This window comes from Gymnoscopelus braueri (assembly GCF_963280865.1).
Source record: "Gymnoscopelus braueri genome assembly, chromosome: 10".
Taxonomy (NCBI): Eukaryota; Metazoa; Chordata; class Actinopteri; order Myctophiformes; family Myctophidae; genus Gymnoscopelus; species Gymnoscopelus braueri.
Genome location: NC_137611.1, coordinates 33,363,281 through 33,379,077, shown reverse-complemented (window position 1 = coordinate 33,379,077; position 15,797 = coordinate 33,363,281). Strand labels below are relative to the sequence as shown.

Here is a 15,797-nt window from a genome sequence, read left to right as displayed (position 1 = left end):
CCGACAAGTGGCCGTCAAGTTGATACGTTTCAATGAATATAAAACTCAATATCTTTCGTTGGTTGTTCCATGGGTGCAGACAAGTTGCACTACAGTGATGCGCGAGCTGAAAATAGCCGATCTACAAGCTCACAACCAGTGAGTGCGTTGGTAAGTAAGCTTGAAGACAGTGGTGTACTGTACACTGTACACCACTGTAAAGTAACTAAGTACATTTATTTACTCAAGTACTGTAGTACACTTGAGGATGTTTTACTTTACTGGAGTGTTTCCAATTTAATACTTTTACTTCTACTCCAATACATCTCAGAGGAACATATTGTACTTTTTACTGCACTACAATTATTTGACAACTTTAGTTACTAGTTACTTTGTAGATTTGGATTATTATTACAAAACATGCATTAACCACTTCATAGCCGATCTACATGCTCACAATGCTATTTTCAAAGCATTTTTATATGCCTTTTTGGAAACTTGTGAAATGGGACATTCTGCAAAATGAGTACTTTTACTTTCAGTACTTGAATATATTTTAATGCAAATACTTTTGTACTTTTACTCAAGTCCATTTTGAATACCTGACTTTTATTTATAACAGAGCAGACTATTTCTACATGGTGGTATTGGTACCTTTACTTGAGTACAAAATGTGAGTACTTCTAAGAGAGGACAGAGTACAGCAACTTGCAATGGGCCTGGTCTACAAGATACACTACACCACAAACACACCCATGTACCGAGGTACCTGTCAAACTTCTTCACTGCTTCAGCATACCTGGAGGACATTTTTAACAGAGTAGATGTAATTTCCAGTATTCTGGTGGATTTTGGGAGTTTGACACTTTTATCAGGCCTAACTCATCGGATCCAAGTTAAAAGTAGCAATAAAAGAGCCAAATTTAATAATAACCACTAATGAGAGAGAGAGAGAGAGAGAGAGAGAGAGAGAGAGAGAGACAGTGAGAGAGGCAGTGAGAGAGGCAGTATGTGTGTGAGAGAGAGAGAGAGAGAGAGAGAGAGAGAGAGAGAGAGGGGCAGTGAGAGAGAGAGAGAGAGGGGCAGTGAGAGATGCAGTGTGTGTGTGTGTGTGTGTGTGTGTGTGTGAGAGAGAGAGACTTTGTTAGAAGGTTTGAGAGAGAGAGAGAGAGAGGCTTTGTTAGAAGGTGTGCCCATACCCTAGGTGGGGTTGGCGAAAGGGCCTTTCTGTGTGGAGTTTGTATGTTCTCCCCGTGTCTCCTAGGGTAGGTACCCTCACAAAAACATGCAGTAATCCTGGTCACTATACCGCCTCCCCCTGGCCAGCCGGGGCGCCTGATGGAGGGGAAGGGAACTGGTTGGAATAACGTGTTCCTTCCACGCGCTACGTCCAACCAGGGAAACTCTCCCCTGTCAGGTGACAAGAAGGTCAGTTGGCTCTCATGCATTGAAGGAGGCATGAGCTCGGCCCTGGCCTCCCTAGGTTGGCAGAGGGAAGGTAGTGCCCAGGATTACATAGACAATTGGCACTGGGTGTAAAAAATAGGGTTACAAAATCGCGGGATAAAAATTTAAATTTTAGAAGGTGTGAGTGAGTGAGCCCACTCACTTGTGAAATGGGACATTCTGCAAAATGAGTACTTTTACTTTCAGTACTAATATATTTTAATGCAAATACTTTTGTACTTTTACTCAAGTCAATTTTGAATACCTGACTTTTATTTATAACAGAGCAGACTATTTTTACATGGTGGTATTGGTACTTTTACTTGAGTACAAAATGTGAGTACTTCTAAGAGAGGACAGAGTACAGCAACTTGCAATGGGCCTGGTCTACAAGATACACTACACCACAAACACACCCATGTACCCAGGGCCGGATTAGCACTATGTGGTGCCCCAGGGCGAACTGAAGTTGAGGTGCCCACCGCGCGCCCGCGCGGGCGCCGAAATTGTGCACTCGCGCGAAAAATTTGCGGATTTTGTTACTTTATTTTCGGTTTTTGGGTTAGGGTTATGTTATGGTTATGTTATTTAATTCTTATTTAAACCCCCCCCCTTTTTTTTTTTTTTTTTTTTTTTTTTTTTGGGGTGCACCCATTGGCTGGTGCCCCAGGGCACTCGCCCCCAACGGCCTATGGGTAATCCGGCCCTGCATGTACCTGTCAAACTGCTTCAGCATACCTGCCAACCTCAGACCGTCAGATAACAGGAGGACATTTTTAACAGAGTAGATGTAATTTCCAGTATTCTCCCAAAACAGGAGAAAAACTGGAGAAATGGTAGAACAGGAGTCTCCTTGTGAAAACAGGCGAGTTGGCATGAGCTTGTAGATCTTGGCTAGAGATGCCGTCGTTCTACTACGATCCCCACAATGCACCTCGCGGATCATCAGCGGGAAACCAAAATGGCGAACAACACGCAAGGAGAAAATGATCCGTTTGTTATTTTTTGAAGCGCGCGTGAGGGTCGCGTATTGTTGCATTGCACGTTCAAAGTGACTCTGGACCCCGTGGACGGTTCGGGGCCGACATAGTGGCGCTAGGTTCTATTCTGCTGTTTTATTGCACCATTCGTTTTGTGGCAGCTGAAGTGACCGAATGAGGTAACGTTATTATTGTTGTCATCATCTCCATCACCATGTTTTTCTCTCCTTTTGGGAGGTGTGGGTTCTCGGGGGTCTTTGGTCAAATCCTGTCTGACAGTTGTACTTTGCATGATAATGACTAACTCTAGCCGTACCACGTTTGGATTATTCCACACATTAAATATCTATATATATTTTTTAGCTTATAACATTTTTTTTTCAAAGTTAGTCCATCATTACGTTTCTTGTGTGTGGCCATAATCTTCTTGACCATGTTCAACCAGCGTACGAACAAAGGGAAGCACTGTGACTCATGGACAGTGCAGGAAAAAGGCATTATTCCCGTGCTTTTGTCAAACAATAGCGTCATGTTTTGATTTACACACTTCATATAGAACGTGTTCTGTGCAACCTAATTAAGTTCACTTGCAACGCCACCACGACAGACAGATGTCACTGGAGCTCCTAATTGTTCCTCCTAATCTCCCCCCAAACAACAATGAGTTTCATTCTCTAAATGTGCATGGCAATGAGGGGCTTATTTAATGTGGTTGTCATTTCATTACAAAAGTGTCAGCTACATGATAAATCAGCTGTACTTAGACCATCAAAATGTTATGGGGATGATAGTAAACTGTGGTGCCTGGGTCTGTATTTCAACTGTAAGATATTACATGAATGCATCAAAATGTTATGGGGATGATAGTAAACTGTGGTGCCTGGGTCTGTATTTCAACTGTAAGATATTATATGAATGGCCTAATTGTAGCCACATAATGATTCTGTAACATATACTGTACTTGGTCAATTTTAATACCATTATAGTACAGGAAAATGTTGCACATTGATTTCAGTTATTCAAAAATGCCACATGAAGCCAAGCATGAGGCGATATTATCAATCTAAGTGACTTAGAAAGATGGGAGAAAAAAGCATAGCCTCTACATGTGGTTTAAATTGAGTTAATTAAAACAACTTTATCATTTCATACATCCAGAGAAACTGTGGACCCCTTATCTGTCCATCAAAGAGCCCACCCACAGCGGCAGCCGCACACGGCGCCCCTGTCCCCTACTGGCTTCTCTGCCAGGGAAGAGTATGGAGACGAGACCATGTTGTCTGACAGTTTCGAAGAGGGACAAGATGTCTTGGCCCGGTGGTCGGACGGTCTGTTCTACCTGGGTACTATCACCAAGGTAGGTGGAGACAGAGATGTTCCCAGTAAGTCTTCCCAGGGCACGCAAGCCTGGAAGACAGTAGTCGGCTTTATGATGATTTGTTTCAGAAAATGTGAACTGGCTGGTTAGGGTAAAAGAAGCCTGATGTGAAGTTTTGGTGTTTTTTAATCCAATCAAGTTATTTGAAGAATGAAGAAATGATGTTGTGTTACTAGTCCACAATGTTTATCCAATAAACAGTTCATGGGGAGCTAACTGTTTCAGAATCTGCATGTTTTTGTTCTCCTTTCCAGATTGATAGTGACAAACAGCGCTGCTTTGTGGTTTTTGAAGACCAGTCTAAGTCATGGGTTCTCTGGAAGGATATCGAGACAGGCAAGTACCATCAACCTCCCCTGCTCCCATCGTCTTATATCTATACATTAACGGAATCTCTGTCTCTGTGTGTGTATTATATTACATTACAGTCATTTAGCAGACGCTTTTATCCAAAGCGACTTACAATAAGTGCATTCAACATAGGAAGGGAACGAAAACTACTAATCACCAGAAGTCTTAAGTGCATTTTCTGCAAAAACAAGCAACCAAGAGTATACCTAGTATCTGTCCTGAACATAACTCAGGCATCGTCTGACCAATTGACTTGGCCATGTGTGTCGCTTATGACCCAGGGATGACGTGTTGTACAGAGTGGGAATTTGGTCAGACCAGCAGTTGTCCAAACTGTCTGTCTGTGGGTCTGTCTGTCTGTGTCCACAGGCACCGGCTTCCCTTATTGGCAAACCCAACCCATCGGTTTCACAGATCAGCCAAGCTTTGCACCATGTTTGTGCCACTGGCTGTGCCATTTGTAGTTATATTATTATTTTATTCATTTATGGAGATCCCTGTGCTGGATGGTATGAACTAGATTCTGAGTACTTTGATAATGGGTACCGCACTCGGGTACAACGGCAACAAGTCCAACGGGTATTGCATAACCAGATATGGCATGCATTCGCACCTTGTGTCATAGCAATTATCAATTTAGAAACGTAAGTACTATTTATACAATATATGATTGCTATACAAATAAAAGTGTTATCTCTTGATAGTTCTTAATCGCAACATGTCCTGGTGATTTTATTGCCAGTAGTGGGGGAAAAAAATCTCCCAAAAGGCCAAATGAATACATAAGGAAAAGTAGAAAGCCACATAAATATCCTTGAAAACCCCCTTAGTAAAATAAGAACATGACAACAAATCATCCACAGATCTGTCGGTGTAACAACAAAACATTTCCCCACGGGAAAATTGGCACACAAAACATCTATGCCAACTACCAGAGGGAAGAACAACAAACAACGTTTTTTGTATTAAAAAAAGTGTTTTCTACATTAAATTGACTTCAAGTTTAATGCTGCTGATGGTGTATAGATTTAAAAGAAAAGTGGAAACCCTGTGATTACTTTTTCTAAACGTTTTTTAATCTGCAGTGCAGCATGCTTGCCATCTTTCATTCATTCATTGTTTTCTGTTGGCTTTATTTCGGGTTGAGTGAGTGGTTCTCTGCTGTCCTCTATCTGCCTTTCTCAGCCCAGAGTTATCTCTCTTCCTTTGCCTTGACAGTTAACGGTCCACAGAAAGGCTGGCTTTGGTACTGCACCAATTACATCATTGTGGATATAGTGGGCCATCCATGGCATTATCTGCAAAATGACCCTCCTCAGTGGTAGTGAGGCGTTGCTTACCCAACCCGCCATCTCAGTCGGCGTCACCCGTCGATAACAGTGGATGGGCGGAGAGGGGGGCCGAACACTCTGGTTTGTGTGTCTGTACGTATGTGAGAGACAGAGTGAGAAAAAGAGACGTAGGAACATGCAGGTTTAATGTCAAGAGCTAGGCAGAAAGTGTGCGTGTGTGTGTGTGTGTGTGTGTGTGTGTGTCTACTTATTTCCTCAGGCTGGCTCATAACAGCACCATCAGCCGACTGTGTGTGGTGTCTACTCGGCGTGCACCGGGCACACATTTACTTTTCAATATTCTTTTCTGACCCGACTGATCTCCTGACGCGGTGTGTAGAGGTTTTTACAGGTTCAAATGCAACAAAGGAAATGAATGACACCCTGTGTCCATTCTAGACCTCATTTGAGCAAGGGAAAAACTCCAAGAAAATACCCTTGGAGGGGAAAACAAACGGAAGGATCACAAGGGGGAACCCTTCCATCATCTATCAGTACAATTTAAGAATTTTAACATAATGTATTTTAGTTTTCAAAAAAATCTTCATGTTTGTTTCAGGTGATGAGGGTGATGATGAGGATGAAGACGATGACATAGTCTGCTCCATATGCCAGGATGAGACTTCAGAGGAACCCAATGAGATTGTCATTTGTGATAAGTGTGGCCAAGGTAATGTAGCCTATCACTGAGGATTATTTTTTTTTTTCAACACAGTCAGAACATGTTGCGACCACATTCAGGGTCCTGACTCCATTGCACAGTTTCAATGGTAAACTGTACTTGTTTTCTTTAGGCTATCATCAGCTCTGTCACTCCCCCATCATTGATGCCACCGTCATTGACTCAGATGACAAGTGGCTCTGCAGGAAGTGTGAGCTTGCTGCTGTACCTAAGGTATGGATAAACTACCAACCTGAATTTGTATTATTTATCCATCCATTCCAGTTAAAGGTAGGGTAAGTGATATTTTTGGGTTAAAACAAAAAGTATTTTGTTAAAAGGTTAAAGCACTATATTCTGATAGTAATCATTGCTATAGAGTGTTTTTTCAGTAACAGGAGTCTCCCCGTCTCTCCAGCTCTTTAATAAACAGAAAATACATTTTCTGGTAGGTGTCAAAATCTCAGCCAATCAGGAGAAAGTACCCATTTTTAAGCTTAATTTTTATAGTGTTCCAGTTCCAATTTTTCATGCTCATTCCTTAGTGTCATCACTTCCAATTTCACTTGTTTAATCTATATCCTGATTGAGTTCTCTATCCTGATTGGATAAAATTGGAAATGAAACTGAAACTGAAACGAAAATGCATTTTCTGTTTTTATAAAGAGCTGGAGAGACATGGAGACTCCTTATATGGACAGGACACTCTATAGTAACGAGCACTATCAGAACATAGACCCATTTCGCAATTATTTGAATAATTGCAAATCACTTACCCTACCTTAACAGAATACTGTTAATGGAATAGAACAAAATAGGCAGTTCAGAGTAATGCTTCATAATGCTTCATCATTATGATCAGTTAGCTGGCAATAAACTAAGTAGCGAGTGCTGTCCAATGTCCATTCATCTGTGGTTAAAGCGTTGTGACAGTTGAGATCTTGTATTGTCTCCTCCTAGAATTTTTCAATTTGAGTGGTAACGTTTTTTGTAGGCTGCCCCAACGCTCCTGATTTCGTGTATAGAGGGGCGGGTGTATAGAGCCGGCGAGAGATTGCGCCTGATCCCATTGGTTCACTGATCTGTCCGTCAACCCCCGCCCCGTTAAGACAACATTACGAGCGACGCCCACTGCACTCTGGTTGGTTGGGAAATGAAACACTTCCTCATACCGAGTACACCGACACGCTGGGCCAGGCTTTTATTTTTTAGCAAAACGAAACCATAAAAGCCTGGAGATCGAGGCTACGTTTTATGGGACCAGGCAATGTATTCCATGTATCCATGTTTGTGATTAGCAGTAGCACTGTGGTTTCACACAGTGGTGTGTTCTACCATGTTATGCTGTATACGCCGTATACAGTGCAGATTATTTTGGAAAAAAGCGTATACAGTCTAATAACCATTTCATCCATTGAAAACACAATAGCGTATCGCGCATGTCGTGCAGGGAATAATTATCATATACCCTCCGAAAAAAGTCCTATTTTAGTCTTCTGAAATGGATTAGTCGACTAAATATCAAATCCTTAGTCTTAGTCGACAAAATTAACACTCAGTGGTTTCACATGCACGCTTGTCAACACAATGATGTGGCCCCACTGTGTGAACTAGTAATGGACAGTTGGATGTACATTTGACCTTGGTAATGTTTCATAATGCTGTCACTGTGTATTGCTCTCTCATGTGAAAGTGTGTCTGACACATTGCAGTGCTTTCTGCAGTTCTTGCAGTTTGCTCTAATCCTCAGAAATAATTTGAGCCTCTTCTACTCCTAAATTTATTATCAAACAGCAAATAAAATATGAAAATCAAATTTGGAGACAAATATTTTTAAATGTTCATATTCGTGTGCATCCCTAACAGATTGATCTTCAGAATGTATGCTGTTGAAGGATGATTCCAGGCAGAATCTTAATCAAACTCAAAGAAAGCTTTGACTGTCGGCACACATTGCTGCAAAACATGTTGGGAGTTTGGTGGCAAACCAATGCACTCATTTTATTCATCTGTGGAATCACCTTTTAATAGATTTTATCAATTGAAACTCTGTGTGTTGCTAAAATGACTCAAGCAGGCCATTTTATCATTGGGGATCAAAGCGAGTGCCTCTGGCTAAACCGATTAATGGGGTTACCTCTTGTTAAAATATAGTGTGTGTGTGTGTGTGGTTTCTAGAGGGGCCGTACACCGAGGACCGAAGTCCGTCAGCAGCAGCAGGAGTGGCAGTTGTCTCTGCCATACTCCCTGGAGGAGCTGGACTGGGATCAGGGTCACAAGACTAATATGCAGGAGTGCTACTGCTACTGCGGGGTGGTAGGAGAGTGAGTAAAATACCTGTCCCCCTGTACACGCTCAATAATGTGATCACACCTTTGCATGAAGACATTTATGTATATGCATGTAGACACTAATCATATGGGAAACATTTGAATTTCCACACACCAAAACCCTTACGCTCTCTCTGTCTACCTGTAGGTGGTTTCAGAAGATGCTGCAGTGCAGCAGGTGTCAGCAGTGGTTTCATGAGGAATGTCTCCAGTGCCTACAAATGCCCTTGTTCTATGGAGACAGGTACAGATACCATACCTTCACACCAGTTTCTTTTCTCATAGGCACAACCCCTCTTCCCAAGAAAATAAATAAATCCCCTTAACCATTTTAACATTTTCATGCCCAAAATCGGGACACCAAGGTTAAAGTTGTTAATATGCCTTAAATATGTATTGGCTTTAGAAAATATGCTAGAATAACTACGAAAGGAATATTGTGAAGGGTTAACATATTTCCTACTTATGTCCTCAGGTTCTATCTGTTTATTTGTTCAGTTTGCAACTGTGGACCAGAGTACCTCAGCCGATTGCCTCTTAGTTGGTGAGTGCTGGGCCTATTAAATATAAACACTTCAAGTTTATGACACTTTGTTTGCTACAATATTTGGCACTAATTCAATCTTTGTACAGGGAGGATGTGGTCCACCTGAGTTTGTACAACCTGAGTGTCATCCACAAGAAGAAATACTTTGACTCTGAGACAGAACTCATGAACTACATCAAGGATAACTGGGACCTGCTGCAGCTGGGAGAGGTCAGGCTTCTAGTAGCAACTAAAATCCATTCATTGTTGAACATCTGACTACCACTTTCAGGGATCAGGCAGGTGTTGGAGAACTATGTTTGAATTGGAATGAAGTGTTGCATGAAATTGTTAATTCTGTGTAAGTCATTATCACCAAACATGCAATGCTACATGCTGTAGCATTGTTATATCTGAGGAGGTGTTCATTGAATTGGAATCCGTACTGGAAAATCCTTTTGCAGATGCAATTTGAGACCGTGATAGTGACTTTTGAAACCCTGTACACATCCTATTAGATTATAATGTGGTCAGCCTGTATTGTAGGCCTGGAATTCTGCTTTTTTATTTCTATTATTCTTTCATTTATTTTCAGTGTGATAACATGTAAGTTTGTTACAGCTTCGAAGCAATACAGTTAACTTCTCAAATATTTGGCATATTTAGCCATCTCCTGTATGCTGTCTCCTCTCTACAGCTTGCTGACACTCCAATACCAGTGCGATATGAACGTGTTCTTAAAGCACTAACCAACAATAGCAACTTGTGAGTTGTTTTTTTATTTTATTTCAAACCATTGGTATTATGTTGACAATTACTTGATAATGTAAAAATAGTTACCTATCCCCTCCTGCTATTCTCACCCCTTGTCACTCAACTTGCCCTCCTCTTTTTCTCTTTTCCCCGCTGATCTAATTTCCTCTCTTCCTGCTGGCCGTCATTTCCCATCTCTTTCTTCACCTTCCTCTCCCAAAACTGTCCAGAACAGTTTTCACCTGGCAACCATCAGACTGCCGAACAAGGGCTGAGGCCTGTCACCATGTTGTATTGCAGACACATTCTGCCAATCAGGCATATCACTTGGTACACGTCTATTACTGCAGTACCAACACTATCTGTTATATTTGTACTTGTATTGTACAGCTGATGGTGACTCAGTACCCGCTGCTTATACTGCAACGTTTTCCTTTGCTCTCTTTTTCATTTATTTATCCGCAAGCCGCTATTGCTTTTTGTAAATGCTGGTTACGTTTTCCACTTGCTCGATAAGCATTTCTGCGTTCCGTAGTGCCACCTATCCATTGCTAATTTCTCAATCATTCACCTCATGTTTATTGGACTTTGTACATTTGATTTGACTATGCCTTCCTGTTACTTGACCAGTTCCCTTCCTCTCTATTCTCTCTTCCCTATTCTAACAAATCCCGTAACTGCAATGTTGAAAGCTGGTGCAAAAAATATTTCTCCCATTGTTTTACCCCTGTAATCGTGTGATGTGATAACGTTAATTCTTTCTGATTCAGGTTCATGTCGGGGAAGGAGGTAAAGAAGAAGAAGCATCTGTTTGGCTTGAGGGTCCGATACCCCCCCGCTCCCCCGAGTTCTGAGGGGCACACCAGCCGAGAGCCATGGAGGGGCTCGCACAAGATCACCTTGAAGGGACACAAGTCCTCCAAATCCCTGCCTAACACCAGGTAGGACAGGTCTCAGGAGCTTTCTTTATCAAATTGTACATAGTCACTACCTAAGACTTGTGTATGTCTTTTGCGCCAGCAAATCTCGCAAGCCACATCCCCATCGCTTTAATCCATTTAGACCTGAGGCCAATTCTAAAAATGCTTTCTAAATCCCAACAGTTTTCTGATGAATTTATGTTGCAATATATATATATAGCTATCGAAAATGACACGGATTGAATGGGTTAGTTGGTTATGCTGTCCTCACTTTGGCTGGGTGGAAGTGACATGCGCCCGCTTGCAGCCACTCTGTTTACATTATGTACTGAAGCTTGCTAGCTAATGTTAGCTAGCCTAATGTGCACGTCATTGTCATGTATTATGTGCAATTTGGAAACTGGAGATAACCTATTCCGTTCACTATGGCTGGCCAACTCAGATGGTACACTCATCAATGTGCAAAGTCATCGGCTTCTCAAGGCTTTGCTGCTGTTGTGCCCGTCTTTTGGGGAGTGATAAGGGCTTGTTTTGTGAAACCAAGCCTGAAATTTGAGAAAGATAAGTCGTAATAAGGAGAACTGAGGTATGTGCATAGTTGAGCTGCATGCCACATCTCTGATTTTATATATTAGTTTAGATGTCCTTTATCGTCCAGAAGGGAAATACATTTTCCTGGGTTAGTACAGACAAGATGATAATATATACATCACAGTTAAAGATAATTGTGTGTGTATGGGGGCGTTATCACCAACAAGTCCATTTCTCTCGGGCGCTGTGGGGGTTGTGAGTTGAGTCTCTCGACCTTGACTTTTGACCACCAAATTCCTCCATATGTCATCTAGAGTTAGATATCTAATATTATATGACTGTTCATGGCCTTGTTTTCTTTTCTTTTTTTTGGACTAAGTATGCCAGTGTTCGCTATGTGCCTAATTTTCAACTGTAAGCAAGTGTTTAGTGTTTATTTGATGATAATGCAATGTCATTGCAGACAGAGTTCACAGAGTTCACACACAGCCAGCCTCGTTACAATAGTTTCGCAATCGCTTTGCAGTGTTTTGATACTGTGCTTTAATCTCTTGGTATTGACACGCACTTAGTTGAAACTGTGGCTCTTCAGGTAGAAATGTCAGCGATCCATTTGAATGCACTACAGTATAGTTGACTGAAAAGAAGGTCACTGCTTTTTGTTTGTTTGTTTGTCTTCATTTCAGAACTTCCAGCTTCGGCACAGCAACAAGAAGAAAGAGAAAGCAAGGAGCACATTCTCCGGAGACTTTGGCTAAACTACGACGTTCCAGTGAACTCCTCTCCCAGGTGTGTGTGTGTGTGTGTGTGTGTATGGTGGTGCGGAGGGGGGGGGGGGGGGTTTACAACTGTAAGTGGGTATACTGACTGTATTTGCATAGTGTGACTGTATGGAGTGTGGGAGGGAAAGCAACTGGGAAATGTTGTTTCTTTCCATGTTCTTCCATAGGAAGTAAGGGAGCCTGTGCCAGTAGAAACCCACGCTCTGGATTTCTCCACCTCTAGCAAGTGAGTCAGCAGTACATGGAGCAGACATTGCATAACTCCTAAGTAATCATAACCCTTGTGACTGTGGCTAGTAGTGAAACTACTACAGTGCTAGTAACTTGGCTGGAGAGACTGCGCACTTGCTCAAGCAAATACATTAATGTAATGTTCTTCCCACTCCACAGCAACAGGAGTGACAGGTCTGTACTGTCATCTTGTAACTCAGATGCGGAGTCAGTAGGAGCCCTGAGCACCACAGAAACTACCTCAACAAGTATTTCAATGCAGTCCAGGTAAAGTATGCTTATTTAGCACAGACTTGTTTGTCAACATTTAGGCCTTTTTATGCTTTTAGGCATTTTTCAGAAATTTAGTGTATGTAAATTTGAGCATTTTTTTTATTTCAACATCAATTTTTTGTTTAATGACTTTTGAGACTTTTGACGTACATTTAACCTACTATATTGTCCCTTTTCCATGCTTGTTCAGCCTCTGCGGCCCCAGTAAGAGACGTGCCACAGCTCACATCATGCCCATCGCTGCGCCCCCCATAAAGAAAAAACGTGGAAGGCCACGACGGGCCTTGCAGCACTCCAACCCTGAGATCCCCCCTCCCAGCCACACTGATCCCAACAATCCTCACCTCTCAGCCCCGGACACCCCGGGCCCCCTTACTGGGCTCCACTCCACCAACATAGTGCATGCCCTTGACCCTGACAGGCAGCTCTCCCACCTTAAGACCTCCATCAGCAGCTATTTCGGGGCAGCAGGCCGCCTAGCCTGTGGTGAAAAGTACAGGGTCCTGGCCCGCCGGGTCACCCTGGATGGAAAGGTCCAGTACCTGGTGGAATGGGAAGGAGTCACTGCCTCCTAGCTTTCTTATCATCATCGTCACTTGTAACCAGCTCTTATAACAGGTGTAGGAATCTGTTAGGGACATTTTTCCTCTACCCTTGTTGAAAGCATTAATTGATTGACTTTTGTGCAGTCTACATGGGAATGAGTTACACCAGTGATGGTTACTGTAAAGCCTCCTGGGTTAAAGCAGTTCAATGTTATTACAGTGCATTGGAGTCTAAGGTAAAGAGTATCTTTTGAATGTTGTCTTTGTTTTGACTTTGACTGATTTTTACCTGTGGGCTTTTAGTGAACTGTTACAGTGCGTAACATTTCAAGCCCCGCTAAACTTTAATTTCCATGACTGACATTTTGTTTTCTTCTTACATGTTCCCAAGCAGTTTTACATAAAACAAAATGACAGACATCCGTTTTTGGCAGAATGTAAACACAGGTCTGGTAGTATGAATGGTGTTTGAATCTAGAGACAGATGGGACATTCTTTATCAAGGAAGCTCAGATCACCGACTTTGTTAACATGATACCAAATGGGTTAACATGTTCTCACATCAGTGTGCCCATCTTCTCTAGTCCTTGCTGTGAATGCCTCTTGTTGCCTTGAGTGGACCTGGCCTTTCAATTGTGTTTGTTGAAAGTGCTTTTTTCCAAGTAGAATGCAAAACAAGAGATAATGTTGTGCTGCTGCAGACCTGTTTACTTTATATACATTTACTATGTCTATTATTAACAATACTATTTCTGTTTTCTGATATGCCTCTAGTACAGAAAGGCATATTTTTCTGATCATAATTTTTTACTAGATTGCACATTGTCACCCACATTGTCAAGTTGTCACCCGTTGACGCTTAGTCTGAGCTCACCGGTTCACTTAAAGCAGCGGCCATAGTTTTTATTTATCTTTAGCAAATGACATAATTTCCTGATGTTGGTCTCCCAAAACCAAGCATTAGTGTCATATCCTGAAAATTGGTGTCTAATGAACAGTGTTACTTCTGCATATAACACCTGATTTATACTTAGTTGCGTGCCAGTGTTGTATTTTTTTTGCGCATTGAAAATGGCGGACGAGCTTGTAGATGAGCTATTTTCAGTGCGAGAAGCAATGCACAACCAAGTATAAATTTGGCTTAAGTGTCCAAAGTCAGAGGGAGGGATTTAGTTTTTTCTTCGTGGGCATGTGCTTCCGAGTAAAACCTTTACTTAACAAAACTTGTGCTTAATTTGAAATGGTAAAAAATATATAAACTTTGTCTAAAGTATTTTCTTGTATGTTTTGTTTTACAAGTAACTTGTCTGTCTTTGTTTTGAACAAATATAATCTCATTTAAAGTGTTATGATTCGAAATTGTTAAAGTGACTGTTAACATGTTTTTTTTTACTCCAATAAGTATAGTGCAGCTTAATCAGAAAATTGTCATGGACCTGTACTGTTGTTTTTCTTTTGAGCTGCCTATGCAAATCAGCCCTTAAAAATACTTTAAAACAATGTATACATATATTTCTGTCATTATAGCTCTGTTTAGCTTGAAAAAGAGTGCAGCAACATTGACTATTAATACTTTACATGGATATCTGACTCAGGCGTTCAGTTTTCTGTATTGGAGGTGCTATTTATTATTTTTCATCCTAAAACTGTGCACTTAGATTTAAAGTTTGCTTTTACTGCCAAGCTCACCTTGAACAGACTCAGGATAATTACTCAAAAACTTCACTGTATAACATACACCAGCATGTGTAGTATGGAAAATAGGCATTGATTGAAATAATTTTTCAACGATTGTGTCGGAATACTGTAGCATTTATTTAGACCATGATTTCTCTGCAAACTAGCTGCTTTTTATTAGAGCAAAGTCAGTCTTGGTCCATTATTATGTTGAGTCAGTAAACAATCAAAATCACTGGATCCCCCCCCCATGTTGTGCTTTACTACAATGCAAAAGGTAATAATTCAATCACTATCTCTTTTTGGAGATGTTTCTTTGTTTTGATTACTGGGAAGAAAATGTCATTGAGGTGAAGGGGATGGGCCTTTTTGACACGGATACCTCTTTATTTTAAAGTTGTCATACAGTACATTGAAGCTTTTCTCCTTTATATCTTGCCAGTGTTAGAAGCTAGATATTGTTTGTTACTGGCTTTGAGCAGGCTTCTATGGCCAAAGAATAAACATGTAAAGTCTACTATGTTTCCTAGAGTTGTGTTACATTTTATACATTACCATATAGGTTGACATATTGCTTCCTAAACTGTTTTGTTAAATGATGAATAAAAAAACATATTTTGAAGGTTTTGTCCTGAATCTGTTGATTATACAAGGTATTTAGCTTTTTATGCACAAAACCTATTATATTCAAACAATTCCTCAGTAATCAAGCCTGACTACAGTTGGTTTCTGTCTCTTTAACAGTGTAGATACTGTAATGAAGGACAGGCACAGTGAAGAGTATTTTCTTTTGCCCAAAGCTACTGTAACTATCTTTCTGGGTTTTGTAACAGCATTTGGTTCTAATTGTATACTGTCAGAGTTAAATGAACACTGAGAATTCACAGTGTAAGTTGGGGTTCCAGATATTTAAAATGCTATCAAATGGGGGTCCATCCATGGTCTAATCATGCATATCAAAGTGGGGTCCTTTAAAAGTCCTCAAAAGGTTGAGAATCACTTCTATAGAGCCACGCCGTAAAAATCTTCTCTTATGTTCCCCCAAATAATTTGGGGATCCCCCTAGGGGTCCCGACCCCCAGTTTGGGAACCACTGTCTACAC

At 41.2% G+C, this 15,797-nt stretch overlaps 1 protein-coding gene across 1 annotated transcript; it reads left to right on the top strand.

The window, feature by feature from the left end:
• Window positions 1-2,388: 2,388 nt before the first annotated feature.
• mtf2 (metal response element binding transcription factor 2) lies at window positions 2,389-15,225 on the top strand. The gene is made up of 15 exons (XM_080439430.1): window positions 2,389-2,584; window positions 3,564-3,762; window positions 4,038-4,119; window positions 6,025-6,135; window positions 6,260-6,360; window positions 8,305-8,450; window positions 8,605-8,700; window positions 8,932-9,000; window positions 9,090-9,213; window positions 9,680-9,747; window positions 10,506-10,676; window positions 11,873-11,975; window positions 12,136-12,194; window positions 12,359-12,466; window positions 12,663-15,225. Exons 1-15 carry the CDS (start codon window positions 2,580-2,582, stop codon window positions 13,045-13,047), a joined length of 1,827 nt encoding a protein of 608 aa, XP_080295556.1. The 5' UTR covers window positions 2,389-2,579; the 3' UTR covers window positions 13,048-15,225.
• The last annotated feature ends 572 nt before the right edge of the window (window positions 15,226-15,797 follow it).

Bases quoted from the DNA above. Each gene is read 5' to 3' on its own strand.
- mtf2 (XM_080439430.1), top strand. The intron at 6,361-8,304 runs GTATGGATAAAC...TGTGGTTTCTAG, and splicing joins AGCTTGCTGCTGTACCTAAG to AGGGGCCGTACACCGAGGAC. The intron at 11,976-12,135 runs GTGTGTGTGTGT...GTTCTTCCATAG, and splicing joins CCAGTGAACTCCTCTCCCAG to GAAGTAAGGGAGCCTGTGCC.